This window comes from Hemitrygon akajei, chromosome 13 (genome assembly GCF_048418815.1).
Source record: "Hemitrygon akajei chromosome 13, sHemAka1.3, whole genome shotgun sequence".
NCBI classification, from domain to species: domain Eukaryota; kingdom Metazoa; phylum Chordata; class Chondrichthyes; order Myliobatiformes; family Dasyatidae; genus Hemitrygon; species Hemitrygon akajei.
In genome coordinates this window covers 54,113,764-54,130,036 of record NC_133136.1, presented here as the reverse complement: position 1 = coordinate 54,130,036, position 16,273 = coordinate 54,113,764, and the positions used below count along the sequence as shown (strand labels likewise).

Genomic DNA, 16,273 nt, shown 5'->3' with positions numbered 1-16,273 from the left:
TTTAAACTTCTAAGGAAGTGAAAGCGCTGTCATGCTTTCTTTCATAATTGCATTTATGTGCTGGGCTCCAGACAGGTCCTCTGAAACGATAACACCAAGGAATTTAAAGTTGCTGACCCTCTCCATCTCTAATTCCCCTGATAAGGACTGGCTCATGGACCTTTGGTTTCTTCCTCCCAAAGTCAATAATTAACTCCTTGGTATTCCTGATTTTGAATGAGAGGTTGTTGTGACACCACTCACCCAGATTATCAGCCTCTCTCCTATATGCTGATTCATCACTAACTATGACGTGACCTATGACACTGGTGTCTTCCTCAAATCTGAATATGGCATTAGAGCTGTTCTTAGCCACAGTCCTAAGTGTAAAGCAAATAGAGCAGGAGGCTGAGCTCACAGCCTTGTGGTGCACCTGTGCGGATGGTGTTTGTGGAGGAGATGCTGTTGTCAATCTGAACTGACAGGGGTCTGCAAGTGAGGACATGGAGGATCCTGTGTAAAGCATTACAGTTTTCCAAAAGTGAAAGTAATATATGTGATAAAACATTAATGTACAGTACTGTAATTATTGATACATAACTACCACTGTGATTGAGTTGTGTGCTGCACTTATGAAGACTATTTTGGCCAAATCTTATTTCCATATTATAGCAGTGATAATTCAGCTCCCATGTCTGATGGGCTTAATAAATTATCTATTTCTCAGTTTGTAACAAAATAATGAGACTGTATTGGTTTGAAATACTTCTGCTATATTTGTTTGCATTGTAATATTTCCCTGTATTATTTCATCCTAACATCTGTAACTATTCGTTCATTTTTTTTTGCTTACAATTTTCAAGAATGCCATTACAAGTGGACATCAAATTAGTAGCATTGTTTTGTCTGGATTCAATGTAATTTTATCAAGGCCCAGATTAAGCATTGGGTTATTTCTCAATTGTTGCACCTGAGATGCCCAGTGATACTAAATCAACCTCCTTTCCTCATCTTTTCTTGTCTCTGCTTCTTTGGGGTAAGATGTTGGAATATCACAACAGCATGGCTTGCTGAAAAGCACTGTGGGCTCCCTCTGCATCGTCTTTTTTACAAGCTTGGTATAATTTCTACCCTGAGGAAGGTGTGTTTATTAATAGAACAAACTGTTGACAATAAATCTGTAGCCATTTTACATATTACCTGTTTTGCTTCTCATCTGGAGGTTTTATGGGCTGCTAATTCACTATTGCCCATTTAAATTTACTACCAAAGACTTATTCCACCTTGTAGATTCAAGATCCCCTATCATTTGCCTCATATAGGTGGCACATACAACAAACTGTTGTATGTCTAAGAATGATTAAAATTACTGGCATCCTTGTCTGAAATACCTTGAATGTTCTACAACCTTAAAGGCTTGAAGTGAGCATGAAAACAAATGGTTTCAATATGAGTATTTTTTTAACTTAAAGGAACTCCAAAGTGAAAATGCTGAATAGATTTCATAATTGCCCTTTGGCCATACTTTCCACATGACTGTACTGTTTATTCCTGTACTGAACCCTTGGTATAACAGCAATTACTTTACATAACAGTGTGTATAAATCTTGTAATTGACAGAGAAGAAAAAGCAGGGCAAATTCCAAACATTCAGGAAGCTGTTTGGTAAAAGAAGGAAAGTGCCTCCAACATTTGCTGAAAGAGTAAATCTAAAATCCTGTCACTCATCCGGGGATGTTCGAAATGGCATTGGATCAGTTACTGAGGAATCAGAAGATGAATTAAGGTAAATTCTCCTTGAATCAATGATTTTTCCTAGCAAAGTAAAGATAAAAAACATTAAAGTCATGATTAGAGATTCACTCAGCAGCATTTTTATTCATTCACACTAATTGCTGAGATGATAAATTAGAATTAGGATGTAATGAAAAAATTGCATGAACAATTCAAGGAAATCACTGAACAGCAATGTTTGCCGTATGCTTAGGTTAAATTATAAAGAATTTAATTACATTCTATGTGGATATCTCAATAGAAGACATTCTCAATATATGATCTGATAATTCAATAAAACTGCGGGGAGTGAAACTACAGAACTACAGGAATAATTCTAACTTTATCATTGGATTAAGTTGCACATTTTGATTATAATAACAATGTTCAAATTTTTTTAAACAGGTTTAAAGTACAATTGAAGGTATTAGATCTTGTCTCACTCGTTTGGGGTTTAGTGTGTGGTATTTGTGGTAATCACATCAAACGGGGTTTCATAAAAAGTTGGTGTATTATAAGTTATTAATAGTTAACAGGCTGTACCATATGAATATAAGTTTAGAATATTCCATTTTCAGATATTGCTTTTGTGGTTCTGAAAACTAAGTTTGAATTGCTTAACAAGGGAGAATTCAAAGCTGAGCCAGCAACCTTCTGCTTTTAAGTTTTACATTTGCAAACACAAAGTATTGTGGTTTAATTTCATGAATACAGGAAATAATATAATAATCTTGAGCAATGCACACAAAATGCTGCAAGAACTCAGTAGGTCAAGCAGCATCTATGGAGGGGAATAACCAGTCAACATTTTGGGATGAGACCCTGATCCTTATTCCCCTTCATAAAAACTGCCTGACTTGCTGGGTTACCCCAGCACTTTGTAAGTGTCATTTAATTTCAGCTCACATAAATCTTGCCAATTATTTTGGACTACTGCCAGAAGACTATAAGATCATAGGACATAGGGGCAGAATTAGGCCACTTGGTCCATTGAGTCTGTGTCACCATTCCATCATGGCTGATTTATTATCCTTCTCAACCCCATTCTCCTGCCTGCTCCCCATAACCTTTGTCACCCTGAGTAAGCAAGAACCTATTTTAAAACTTCCATTTTAAATATACTCAATCACTTGGCCTCCTCAGCCATTTGTAGCAATGAATTTCGTAGATTCACCACCATCTGGCTGAAGAATTTCCTCTTCATCTCTGTTATAAATCATCTCTCTATTTTGAGGCTGTGCCCTCTGGTCCAAGACTCACTCACTATAGGAAACATTCTCTCCACATCCACTCTATGTAGGCCTTTCGATATTCAATAGGTTTCAATGAGATCCCCTTCATTCTTCTAAACTTCAGTGAGTCCTGGCCCAGAGCCAAGAAACGTTCCTCACATGTTAACCCTTTCATTCCTGGAACCATTCTCATGAACCTCTTCTGGATCCTCTCCAATGCCAACACATCTTTTCTTAGATAAAGAGCCCAAAACTGCTCACAATACTTCAAGTGCGGTCTGACCAATGCCTTATAAAGCTGCAGCTTCATACCCTTGATGCTATATTCTAGTCCACTCAAAATGAATGCTAATATTGCATTTGCCTTCCTTACCACCAATTCACCCACAAATTAACCTTTAAGGAATCCTGCACAAGGAATCCCAAGTCCCTTTGCACCTCCAATTTTTTAATTCTCTCCCCTGTTAGAAACCAGTCTATGCTTTTATTCTTTCTACGAAAGTGCTTGACCATACACTTCCCTAGACTATATTCCAGCTACCACTATTTTGCCCATTCTTACAATCTATCAAAGTCCTGCTACAGTCTCCCTGTTTCCTCAACACCACCAGCCCTCCACCTGTCTTTGTAATGTCTGCAAACATGGCCACAGAGCTATCAATTCTGTAATCCAAATCGTTGATATATAACTTGAAAAGAAGCCATCCTAATACTGACCCCTGTGGAACACCACTACTCACTGGCAGCCAGACAGAGTAGGCCCTGTTTATTCCCACTCTTTGCCTTCTGCCAGTCAGCCAATCTTCTATCCATGCTAGTATCTTTGTTGTAATAGCATAGGTTCTTATCTTGTTAAGCAGCCTCTGTGTGGCGCCTCATCAAAGGCCTTCTGAAAATCGAAGTAAGCAGCATTCTCACTGACTTTTCTTTGTCTATCCTACCTGCTATTTCCTCAAGGAATTCCATCAGATCTATCGGGTAAGATTTCCCCTTAAAGAAACCATGCTGATTTTGTCCAACATTATCATGCGCCTCTATGTACCCTGAAACATCCTTAATAATGGACTCCAACATCTTTCTAGTCACTGAAGTCAGGCAACTGGCCTATAATTTCCTTTCTTCTGCCTGCCTCCCTTCTGAAAGAGAGGAGTGACATTTACATTTTCCAGTATTCCAGAATCTAGAGATTCTTGAAAGATTATTACTAATGCCTTCACAATTGTGGGAAGCAAGATGGCGGCGTGACACAGCGCGCAGTGGTCACTCCAGGAATGAATATCTGTTATCTGTAAGTAGGGGCCGTGTACAATCCTGATTTGATGGAGACGGACCTGTGAAGCACGGAGGAACATCTGGTGAAACTTTTGAAATGCCTGTTTTGCTGCCGCTGCTACTGTGTGATCAGAAAAATCTCAGTGAGGAAGGCCCGGAATCCTCGGCTTTGCCTGTTGCTTGGCGGCCAGTGCCGGGGTCAAAGTGCTCGGCAGAGATGGTGCTTGGTGCTCGGTGTCAGAAGGCTGGTCGGAGGCTCAAAGTTTTCAGACGGACTCGGAGTTGGCTGTGGTCGGAGCTCCCAAAGTGCTGTATCGGCAAGCTGCGGCGCTGGAGGTTCATGGCAGGAAGAGTTTTTCTTCCTTCTACCGTCTGCGTGAGATGATGGGCTGTCGGGACTTTGAGACTTTCTTTTAAACCGTGCCATGGACTGCTCTTTATCAGATTACAGTATTGCTTTGCACTGTTGAAACTATGTGTTATAATTATGTGGTCTTTGTCAGTTAGTCTTTTATCAATTATGGTATTGTCTGCACCGTTGAAACTATATGTTGACTATAACTATATGTAACTATGTGGTTTTGTGTAGGTCTTGTAGCTTTAGTTTTGTCTGATGGGTTTGTAGTTCCTTTCTGGGGAACGTGCTAAGACGGTAGCGCGATTTCGATACGCAGCAGCCTCTCCGGACTCTGGATTGTGGATTACCAAACGTTATGTGGTTTTTCTTGTGTGGTCTGTTTTGTGCTTTTTTCGTGATATCATTCCGGAGAACATTGTCTCATTTTTTAACTGCATTGTATTTGTGGTTATAAATGACAATAAACTGAATCTGAATCTGAATCTGAATCTCTTGAGCTACCTCTTTCTGAGCCCTGGGGTGTAGTCCATCTGGTCCAGATGACTTATCCACCTTCAGAACAATAAGCTTCCAAAGGACCCTTCTCCTTTATAATAGTAACTACACTCACTTTTGCCCCCTGACACTCTTGAATTTCTGGCATATTGCTAGTGTCTTCCACAGTGAAGACTGACGCAAAATACTTATTAAGTTTATCCTCTATTCCTTTGTCCCCATTTCTACCTCTCCAGCATCATGGTCCAGCAGTCCAATATAACTCTTTATATTTCTGAAAAAAACTTTTGGTATTTGTGGTGAACTAGATATACCTGTCTGACTGCTCCTGTGGCTCCTCCCACAGACCCCTGTATAAAGGCGACTGTGGGCTGCTGCTCTCCCTCATTTTCCCCAGGATGTAGTGCTGTTTATTCTTCCAGTCAATAAAAGCCGTTATCTCGCTTCCTAAGTCTCAGCGTGAGTTATTGATGGTGCATCAGTATTCTCTTAGCTTACCTTCATATTTTATCTTTTCTCTCCTTGTGTTGCCTTCTGTTGGTTTTAAAAGTTTCTGAATCCCCTAACATCCCACTAATTTTGCTGTATTATATGATATGTTTTCTCTTTTGCTTTTATGCTGTCTTTGACTTCTCTTGCTAGCCATGATTGCCTCATCCTCCCTTGAGAAGACTTATTCATCTTTGGGATGTACTTATCCTGTGCCTTACAACTTGCCCCCAGAAACATCAGCCATTGATGATCTGCCATCATCCTAGTGTCTCCTTCCCATCAACATTGACCAGTTCCTCTCATGCCTATGTAGTTCTCTTACATCTGACTTTATCTCTCTCAAACTGCAGGGTGAATTCAAGGTGCTTTCAAATGTAACATCTTCAGTCATGTATTCATTAACCTTTTAAATTTTGCCCCATGATACACTTCAGCTCATCCTACTGAATAAAATGTTGCCCTATCATCCACCAGTCTTTCCTCACAGTTTCACTACACACTATATCTATTTGTATAACAACTGCTCCATCCTCAGCCCCGTTATTCTAGTTCCCACTTCCCTGCCAGATTAGTTTAAACACTTCCTAATAGTTCTAGAAAACCATCCCACAAAGATATTGGTCCCCGTCATGTTCAGGTGTAACACCTCCTTTTTGTACTGCCACGCCTGATTTTTCTCTCCAAAAACTGCTAAAGATGAGACAATGGCCTAATACCTACCACTATTTGGTTGCTGTACTGCTTTATAAAATTACTTTGCTCTAGATGAGCTTGATAATTTCAGTTTAATGAAGGCACCTTTGCATCTGTGCAGCCTAAGAGATATATTGCTCATTCTAACATGAGTTTGTCAGTGCTCCCTTTGTGCTTTGTATCTTCCTAATTGAATCAGAGTTCATTTCCCAGATGAAAGGAGTAGGGAATGCACAGGATTATGAGGTTTTAGTGGTAGAGAACTATAATAGCTCCCAGCACCAGAGCTGGTGTCATACTGTTCAAAATGGTGAATATCCTCAAGTTGGAACTTGGAAATTGTTGTGTGCCCACCCTGCTGGCATATTCATGAAGAAGCCTGCTAGGCCAGAGTAGGTAAAGGTTGCTCTGGGACATCAGTATTGTGTTTGGACCCCATGGACCAGTGAGTTATTGATGTGGTAGGCAGCTACTGGCAGTGTGCCACTAAATTGATATTGGATTTGCAGGCCACTCTTTTGGTAGTATTGAGCCTCACATCAGGAGCTGATCAGGAGAAGGAGCTTATTCACAAGCTGTAAAGACAAAGCAATTATGAGAGTGCCAAGCAAAGCCAGGTAAGGACCCTAGAATTCACATTTAGGGATTGTTTTCGCAATCTTATCGATGGCCACCTCCAGCAATCTGGTCAATACTGGGGTTAGGATATAGGTAACCCAGCTGCTTTGCTAGCCCCTTTCAAATTGATGACCTGCCTATCTGGGAGAACAATGGCAGCATCTATGATTACCATCAGGTTCCTCTGCAAATCACACACTTGGGCTTGAACGTACCATTTCTTTGTCCCTGAAATACATTCCTGGAACTTCTATCCTATAGAAATGGATTTCACCAAATAAACTAACAAGTCAAAGAAAAGGGGACCTAAAGTTAGGAGATAAAAATAGTTTTGCCAAAAGCTTCCACATTCCAAGAGAAATAGAAAAATATGTGTACTTGTTTGTGGCTGCATGGATCTTCTTACAGATTTAGTTTCTCATAATGGATTTTGTTTCATAATGGATGTTCCACAGGATCATAGACTCAGTGGAATATCTAGAGGTAACAGGGCTGACTAGATAGGAATGACAAGATTCCTTAACTAAACCACACCTAAGTCGCCAGATTTATGAAACCTGTGTTCACAAATTTACAGAGTGACTTAAATTTGGAAACTTCATGGAGTTTTTCTGATACAGTGACCACTAGGCTGCTGTCTCTGGGTCTCTGTAAGACCAAAAATATGATAGTTGTCTCCAGCAGCTTCAATAGATTCTGCAGATCTCTAGCCACAGCAATGAATGAAGCATGGGTAAATAAATCAGAATCAAGTTTAATATCACTGACATATGCTGCCTTTTTGAGACATTGCTTTTTGAAGATGTTCTTGATACTGGGGAGGCTAGTGCCCAAGATGGAGCTGGCTGAGTTTGAAACCCTCGCAGTATGTTTCCATTCCTGTGGCCCCTCCATAAATATTGTACCAGGATTACTACCTGAGGCACGTGCAAATTGGCATAGGGTCAAGAAGATTAAAGAGTTAAATGCATGGCTCAAGAATTGTTGTGGGAGAAGTGGGCAGGTCCCAGCGGATTGGAAGACAGCAAATGTCACGCCACTGTTCAGATAAGGATGCGGGCAGAAGGCAGATAACTGTAGGCCAGTTAGCTTAACATCTGTAGTTGGGAAAATGCTTGAAACTATCATTCAAGAAGAAATAGTGAGGCATCTGGAAAGAAATGATCCATCAGGCAGATGTAGCATGGATTCAGCAAAGGCAGGTCCTGTTTGACAAACTTACTGGATATACTGAGTGCAGTAGATAGAGGGAACAGATGGACGTTATTTACTTGGATTTTCAGAAGGCGTTCGATAAGGTTCCGATTGGTTAACTAATAGAAAGCAGAGAGTTGGAATACAGGGGTGTTACTCTGGTTGGCAATCAGTGATGAGTAGTGTGCTGCAGGGGTCGGTGCTGGTCACGATATACATTAACGATCTGGAAAAGGGAACCAAGTGTAATGTATATAAGTTTGCTGATGATACAAAATTGAGTGGAAAAGCAAATTGTGCAGAAGATACTGAGAGTCTGCAGAGAGATATAGATAGGTTCAGTGAGTGGGCAAGAATCTGTCAGATGGAATACAATGTTGATAAATGCGAGGTCATTCACTTTGGAAGGAAAAATGGAAAAGCAGGTTATTACTTAAATAGTAAAAAAATTGTAGCATGCTACTATGCAGAAGGACTTGGGAGCACTTGTGCGTGAATCACAAAAAGTTGGTTTGCGGGTGCAATAGGCTATCAAGAAGGCAAATGGGATGTTGGCCTTCATTGCTAGAGGAATTGTATTTAAGAGCAGGGAGGTTATGCTGCAACTGTACAGGGTAATGACAAGGCCGCACCTGGAGTACTGCGTGCAGTTCTGGTCTCCTTACTAGAGGAAGGATATACTGGCTTTGGAGGCGGTGCAGAGGAGGTTCACCAGGTTGATTCCAGAGATGAAAGGAGTAGACTATGAAGAGAGATTGAGTCGCCTGGGACTGCACTCACTGGAATTCAGAAGAATGATCTTATAGAAACATATAAAATTATGAAAAGGATAGATAAAATAGAGGTAGGAAAGTTGTTACCACTGGTAGGTGAGACTAGAGCTAGGAGACATAGCCTCAAGATTTGGCAGAGTAGATTTAGGATGGAGATGAGAAGGAACTGCTTTTCCCAGAGAGTGATGAATCTGTGGAATTCTCTGCCGAATGAAGCAGTGCAGGGCACCTCAGTAAATATATTTAAGACAAGGTTGGATAGATTTTAGGGGAATTAAGGGTTATGAGGAAAAGGCAGGTAGGTGGAGAGGAGTCCATGGCCATGATCTTATTGAAGGGCAGAGCAGCCTTGATAGGCCAGATGGCGTACTCCTGCTCCTATTTCATATGGTCTTACGTTCCTTCCCCCTTCCTTTCAATTGTCGCATTCAAAATGCTGGCTATAGGAAATTGTTCATCCATGACTGAAAACTATTGATCATTGTGGTGCATTGGTAAAAATCTATGAGGATCAACTGGGACTTGCCAAATTTCTTTAGCCTCCTGAGGAAGTAGAGGCATTGGTGATCTTTCTTGGCAATAGAGAGGCTATTGATGTTCCCTCTTAGGAACTTGAAGCTCAATCCTCTCAAGCTCAGCACAGATGATGGGATCAGGAGGGTGTGCACAATCCCCCTTCCTAAAGTCAATGACCAGCTCATTAGTTTTGCTTCATTCTTTTTTAATCTGAAGGATTAAGCCGCACACATAACTCTATAATTTAATTAATTCTTGGGGAAAACATTTGTTGTACCAAACTGTGATGCACCAGGATAGGAAGCTTTCTGCGTTGCATCTAGAAAAATTTGGTGAGGGTTTTCCAATCATACTCACTAACATTACTTTGTATCTTCATGGGCAGTCTTGCAGGATCAAGTATGACTTCATTCTATTCCAGATCTGTGGATTCCAAATAGATCACCTGGTGCTTGGCAACATTCCCCATGATAGGCTGATCCGGAAAGTCATGAGACATGGGATCCACAGAGACTTGGCTGCATGGATTCCAATTTGACTTGCCCACAGAAGATGGTAGTAGATTGGGTGTTCAACAATCTTTTTTTTAATTGATTCTTTTATTGTTTTAGGGTTTCTTTTTTTATGAGCATCATGTGTTTTTTTTTCTCTTAGCAAATTGTGTTCGGCAGTTTTCTTCTCTTTTATATGGTAATTTTGGGTTTCTTTGTTCCAAAGGTGCCCGTTAGGAGACAAATCTCAAGGTTGTATTATGTAAACATACTTCGGTAATAAATGTTCTTTGAACTTTGAAAAGTGGGTACTTGGAAAACACAGTGGAGATTGTGTCTGATATCATCTCGAGATGACACATCCATCAGTTGAGGACAGCAGAGTAAATTGTTAGAAAAGAAAGATGACCAAAACTGTCAGAACCACTTCCTGCAGTCCTATAACTAACTCCTATAACCACCATGAAAGAGGCTGCAGAACCTGAGATTGTTTCACAGCCATGAGTCTCACCGGCCAGCAGAGTAACCTTCATTGTCAGAAAGATGTTATCCCACAAGAGTAAGACAGACTCCACAGCGATTAAATCTTTAAGCCTGAATGGGACAATTTAAAATTTACTATGCTGTGGATGTCTGTATATAGCAGTTGTTTTATATAGTATTCTACAATAAGATGGAGTTTATAGCAAAGCAGGGAGGAATGTTGTGTATTTAATACTTCAGTAATATTTAAGTAATATTGTAAACACATTGATTAAGCATTCTTGGTCATTTAAATAATTCATTGTGGGTTACATTTAAAAATATATAAATTGCATACATCATGACACTACCGTGTGTTATGAACATGCCTCACTTAAAGTAAAAAAATGAACTAAGACTTGTAACTCTTGGCTCCCTTGTTTTTCTTCCAATTAGTTTCTTTCCCTGTTTTGAAATTACAAAACAACAAAACAGAATCCACTGTAATAAGAATGTAACTTCAAAGTTCAATTTTCTTTCCTAGTAATGAATTTGTATAATTATGATATATACTACAGTATATTTATAGTATATACTATAAAAAATGAAGATTTGGAGGATACAATCGTCAACAGCATTGCCATGTAGGTGCTCTAGGAGTCTGCACTGATTTTGTTCGTTTACAATCAAAGAACACAATGCAGATTAATTCCACCATTGTTACTTAATAGAAACGAATGCACGGTGTCATAGTACTGTAGTAGCAGTGATAGTGTTCTACTTGTTCTGCATTTCATTTAAATATGTAACTTGTTACCCAGTTTGCCTTTTTTTATACCTTTTCAATGATATTGATTTAATTTTGGCTAATTGGGCCAAAATGTACTGGTCTCAATTGACCAGACTCTATTGTAAATGTCAATATTAATGAAAAAACTAAGTTGTCACATAGCATGGCATTTTCAGAAGGTTTCAGAAGGCACATTTAACGTCAGAGAAATGTATACAATATACATCCTGAAATTCTTTTTCTTCTCAAACATCCACAAAAACAGAGAAGTGCCCCAAAGAATGAATGACAGTTAAATGTTAAAACCCCAAAGGCCCCCCCCCACACACACAAGCAGCAGCAAAGCAATGACCCTCCGTCCCCCACCAGAAGAAAAGCATCGGCACACCCCACCGAGCACTCACGCTTGCAGCAAAACACCAAATAAGACACAGACTTACAGTACCCCAATGGCTCCTCGTTCACCCAGTATTCGACATATCACAGGGTCTTTCTCTCCCTATAAGGGAAAAAGAGGTGTCCCTATTTCACAGTGAGAGGGTCGACATAACAAAGCAACTCACTGATTTATGGTGTTAAAAGTCTGCTGCGTTGTTCTTTCTGTGCTCTGTGTCCAAAGAACTTGGGTCCCTTGGCACACAGCCAGCTCACTGCTTTCCATCTTCTGTGTACTCCCATGACAGCAGCACTGACCTTGAATCAGCTCATCTCCAGAGCCATGAAAATCTGGCACCCTGAAGGTGCACTAGTCTTCCAGGCCGCGTCCTTGTCATATCGAAAAGCAGCCGGCCGTAAGGCCCTGACAGTGGGTCCCATCTCTACAAAGAACCGAAGTCAGAGTGTAACTCCAGCTCAGGGTCTTCATAAGAACCTTGAAAGAGAAAAACAGCTCATTTGGATTAAATTATATTGACACATAGCAATCATTGTGAATAGTGCCATAGAGCGATACAACATAGATACAGGCTCTTCGGCCGAATGAGTCCAGGCCAATGACAATGCCTATCCATCTAGTTCCACTTTTCTGCATTCAACCTAAATCCCTCTAAGACTTGCTTAAATTATACTATTATACCTGCCTAACCACCCCCCAAACCACTTCCTTTGGCAGCTCATTTCATATCTTCACCATCCTCTGCATGGAAAATCCTTCTTACTCTCAGTCAATGCCTCCTTCTTTTGGTCTCGTCTATCCCAGGGAAAAGACCGTTACCCAGTTACTTTAATATAATTTTAAACATTTCTATAAGGTTGCACATCATTCACCAATGTTTCAAGAAATAAAGACCATAAGACATGGGAGCAGAATTAAGCATTTGGCCCATTGATTCTGCTTCGCCATTTCATGGTTGATGTATCATCCCTCTCAACCTCACTCTCCAGTCTTCTCTTCCATATCTTTTGACATCCTTACTAATCAAGACCCAATCAACCTCCACTTTCAATAAACTCAATGACTTGGCCTCCACAGCCACCTGTGGCAATGAATTCCACAGATACATAAAACATAGAAAATCTACAGCATATTACAGGCCCTTCGGCCCACAATGTTATGCCAACCATGTAAACTACTCTAGAAGCTGCCTAGAATTTCCCTACTGCAGAGCCCTCTATTTTTCTAAGCTCCATGTACCTCCACCTCTACAACCTTCACTGGCATTGCATTCCACACACTCAGCACTGGCTAAAGAAATTCCTCCTCATCTCTTTTCTAAAGGGGCGTCCTTGTATTCTGAAGCTGTGCCCTCTGTTCCTAGACTCCCCAACAATAGGAAACATCCTCTCTATGTCCACTCTATCTAGGCCTTTCAATATTCAGTAGGTTTCAATGCGATCCCCCCTGCATTCTTCTGAACTCCAATGAGAACAGGCTCGGAGCCATCAAACACTCCTCATATGTTAACATTTCATTCTCGGGATCATTCTTGTGAACTTCCTCTCCAATGCCAGCACATACTTTATTAGATAAGGAGACCAATACTGCTCATCATAACCCCAAGTGCGGTCTGACCAAAGCCTTATAAAGCCTCAGCATTACATCCTTGCCTCCAACTTCCAGCTTGCTCTTAAATTCACTTGGTCCTCTTTATCAATCTCTCTGTCTCCACCTCTGGAGACAAACTGTTTACCGACATCTTTTATTAAACTACCGATTTCCACATCCACCTTTCCCTAACCTGTCTCCCAAAAAAATGCCATTCACTTTTCTCAGTTCCTTCACCTCCACTGCATCTGTTCCCAGGATGAAACATTCCTTTCCAGGACATAAAAGAGATGTCCTCCTTCTTCAAAGAATAGAGCTTCCCTTCCTCCACCATTGATACTGCCCTCGCCTGCATCTTCTCTGTTTCCGGACACCTGCACTTACCTCATCTTCCCACAGCCTAAACAGTGATATAGTTCTTTTTGTCCTCACCTACCATCCCATGAGCTTCCACATCCAACACATCATTCTCCTCAAGTTCTGCCATCTTCAACAGGATCCAATCACCAAACACATTTTTACGTCCTACCGCTTCTATCTCCGCCTTCCATCCATGATTCCATCGCTCCCTCCACGACTCCCTTGTCCATTCGTCCCTCACCACTAATCTCCTCCTGGCACTCATCCCTGCAAGTGACAGATATGCTACACTTGCTCATCTACCTGCTCCCTCACCTCCCTTCATGCCGCAAATAGTCTTTCCAGGTGAGGCAACACTTCACCTTTGAATCTGCTGGAGTCATTCATTATACTCCTGATGCAGCCTCCTCTGCATTGGTGAGACCCGACATAAATTGGGGGACTGCTTTGTCGAGCACCTTATTTCCATCCGCCAAAAGTGTAATTTTCCGGTGACCAACCATTTTAATTCCTGTCCCTATTCCCATTCCAACATGTCTGTCTATGGCATCCCCTTTTGACATGATGAGGCCACTCTCAGGATGGAGGAGCAACACCTCATATTTCATCAAGGTAGCCTCCAACTCGGCATGAACATCAATTTCTCCTTGCAGTAAAAAAAAATTCCTTCCCCCTTCTCTTTTTCTTTATTCCTACTCGGGCTGCTTACTTCTTCTCCTCACCTGCCTGTCATCTTTCCCTGATGCCCCTCCTTCTTCCCTTCCTCCCATGGTCCACTCTCCTCTCCTACCAGATTCCTTCTCCTCCAGCCCTTTACCTTTCCTATCCATCTGCCCCCACCTTTTTACTTTGGCTTCTTCTCCCTTCCTTCCCAATCCTGATGGAGGGTCTCAGCCGAAATGTTGATTGTTTATTCATTTCTGTTGATGTTGCCTGACCTGCTGAGGTCCTCCAACATTTTGTGTGTGTTACCATTACATCTTTGCTTTTATATTTAGGTCTTCTCAAAATGAATGCTAACATCGCAGAATGCTAACATCCTTGCCATGACTCAGCCTGCCAGTTAACCTTTAGGGAATCCTGCACAAGGGCTCCCAAGTCCCTTTGCAATTGTGATTTCAGAATTTGCTCTCTGTTCAGAAAATAGTCTATGCCTTAGAAAATAGACCTCGCCTAGGCAACTTCACCTTATACCTTAGGGCCCTCTAATCCTTCCAAAGTCCTTTTAAATCTTTTTTGCACGCTTTCCAGTTTAGTAACGTCTTAGAACAGAATGATCAAATCTGTACACAGTGCTCCAAGAGCAGCTTCACAAAGAACCTAATGACCCAGCTCCTATACTCAGTGCCATGACCAATGGCCAGTGTGCTAAACACCTTTTCACCACCATGTCTACCTATGACATAGCCTTCAATGAACTATGCACCTGTACTCCAAAGTCCCTCTATTGCATTACACTACTTAGTCCCTTACCATTCATAATCCCTATGATGATTGACTTTCCAAAATGAATCACTCACACATATCTGTATTGAAATAACTTTGCTATACCTCAACCAACATGTCAACCTAATTGGTCAAGGTCCTCCTGTAATCTTCCTTATTTCACTAATCATGACACCTCCTAATTTCATGGCCTCTGCATACTTACCCATCAAGCCTCGTTCATTTGCATCCAATTCATTTATATAAATAACAAAGAACAAGAGTAAAGTTATGGGAGGCTAGAGAAGAAATTGTGGTGACCTTTGCAGTGATGGTCATTTCTTTGTTAGCTGTTGGTGAGGTTCTCAATTACTCGTGACTAATACTGTTCCGTTGTTTAAGAATGGTGGCAAGGACAAGCCAGGGAACTGCAGGCTGGTCAGCCTGATATCAATAGTAGGGAAGTTATCATTGGAAATCCTGAGAGACAGGATCTACTAGTATTTGGATAGATGAATTTGATCAAGAGCAGTCAGCATGGCTTTGTACATGGACAGTCAAGCTTTACAAACATTTTGAAGTTTTTTGAAGAGGTAACCAAAAAGGAGAGCAATGGATATTATCTATTTGGACTCAAGATAGAACTTTGACAAAGCCCTGCATGGTTGGCTGGTCTGGAAGGGAGGTCCCGTGGAAACCATAGGACTAGTAGATCCCGTATCTCAGGACTTCCTATGATAACTTCCCTACTATTGATATCAGGCTGACTAGCCTGCAGTTCCCTGGCTTGTCCTTGCCACCATTCTTAAACAACGGAACAGTATTAGTCACGAGTAATTGAGAACCTCACCAACAGCTAACAAAGAAATGAACCTCACTGCAAAGGTCACCACAATTTCCTCTCTAGCCTCCCACAAAGTCTGAGGATGTTTTCAGTCTGGCCCTGGGGATTCATCCACCTTAATGCACTGAAAGGCTGGAAATACCTCCTGTCTGATAATAGGATATCTTTCAAAATATCTGCACTTGATCTGCCATGATTTTCTCCTCACTAGGCATTGAGGAAAAAGATTTGTTGCAAATTCTACCCATATCCTGTTACTCTAGACAAAGGCAGTTCTGCTAATCTCCAAGGGAACTTACTCTCTACCTAGCCACCATTTCACTAAATATAGCCATCAGATCCCTTAAGATCTTCTTTAACCTTACCTGCCAGATCCATTTCCTTCTTAAAAGTATTCTTCATCGCTTTATAGTGTATGCTTCCTTCTTCTTCTTGACCAGAGCCTCAGTATCTCTTGTCAGCCAACAATATTTGAATTGGATAGACAGTATGTCTGATATGTGGGTGAAATAGCTTATACAT

At 41.0% G+C, this 16,273-nt stretch overlaps 1 protein-coding gene across 5 annotated transcripts in view; it reads left to right on the top strand.

Moving 5' to 3' along the window:
* Positions 1–16,273, top strand: part of cracd (capping protein inhibiting regulator of actin dynamics) — a 242,402-nt gene that overhangs the window by 194,822 nt on the left and 31,307 nt on the right. For all 5 annotated transcript variants that reach the window (XM_073064620.1, XM_073064617.1, XM_073064619.1 and 2 more), the window contains one exon: positions 1,600–1,765. Coding sequence is in view for 4 of the 5 variants with exons in the window: in XM_073064617.1 (XP_072920718.1) it covers positions 1,600–1,765 (166 nt within the window). In the remaining variant the exon portion in view is untranslated. The remainder of the gene's footprint in view (positions 1–1,599; positions 1,766–16,273) is intronic.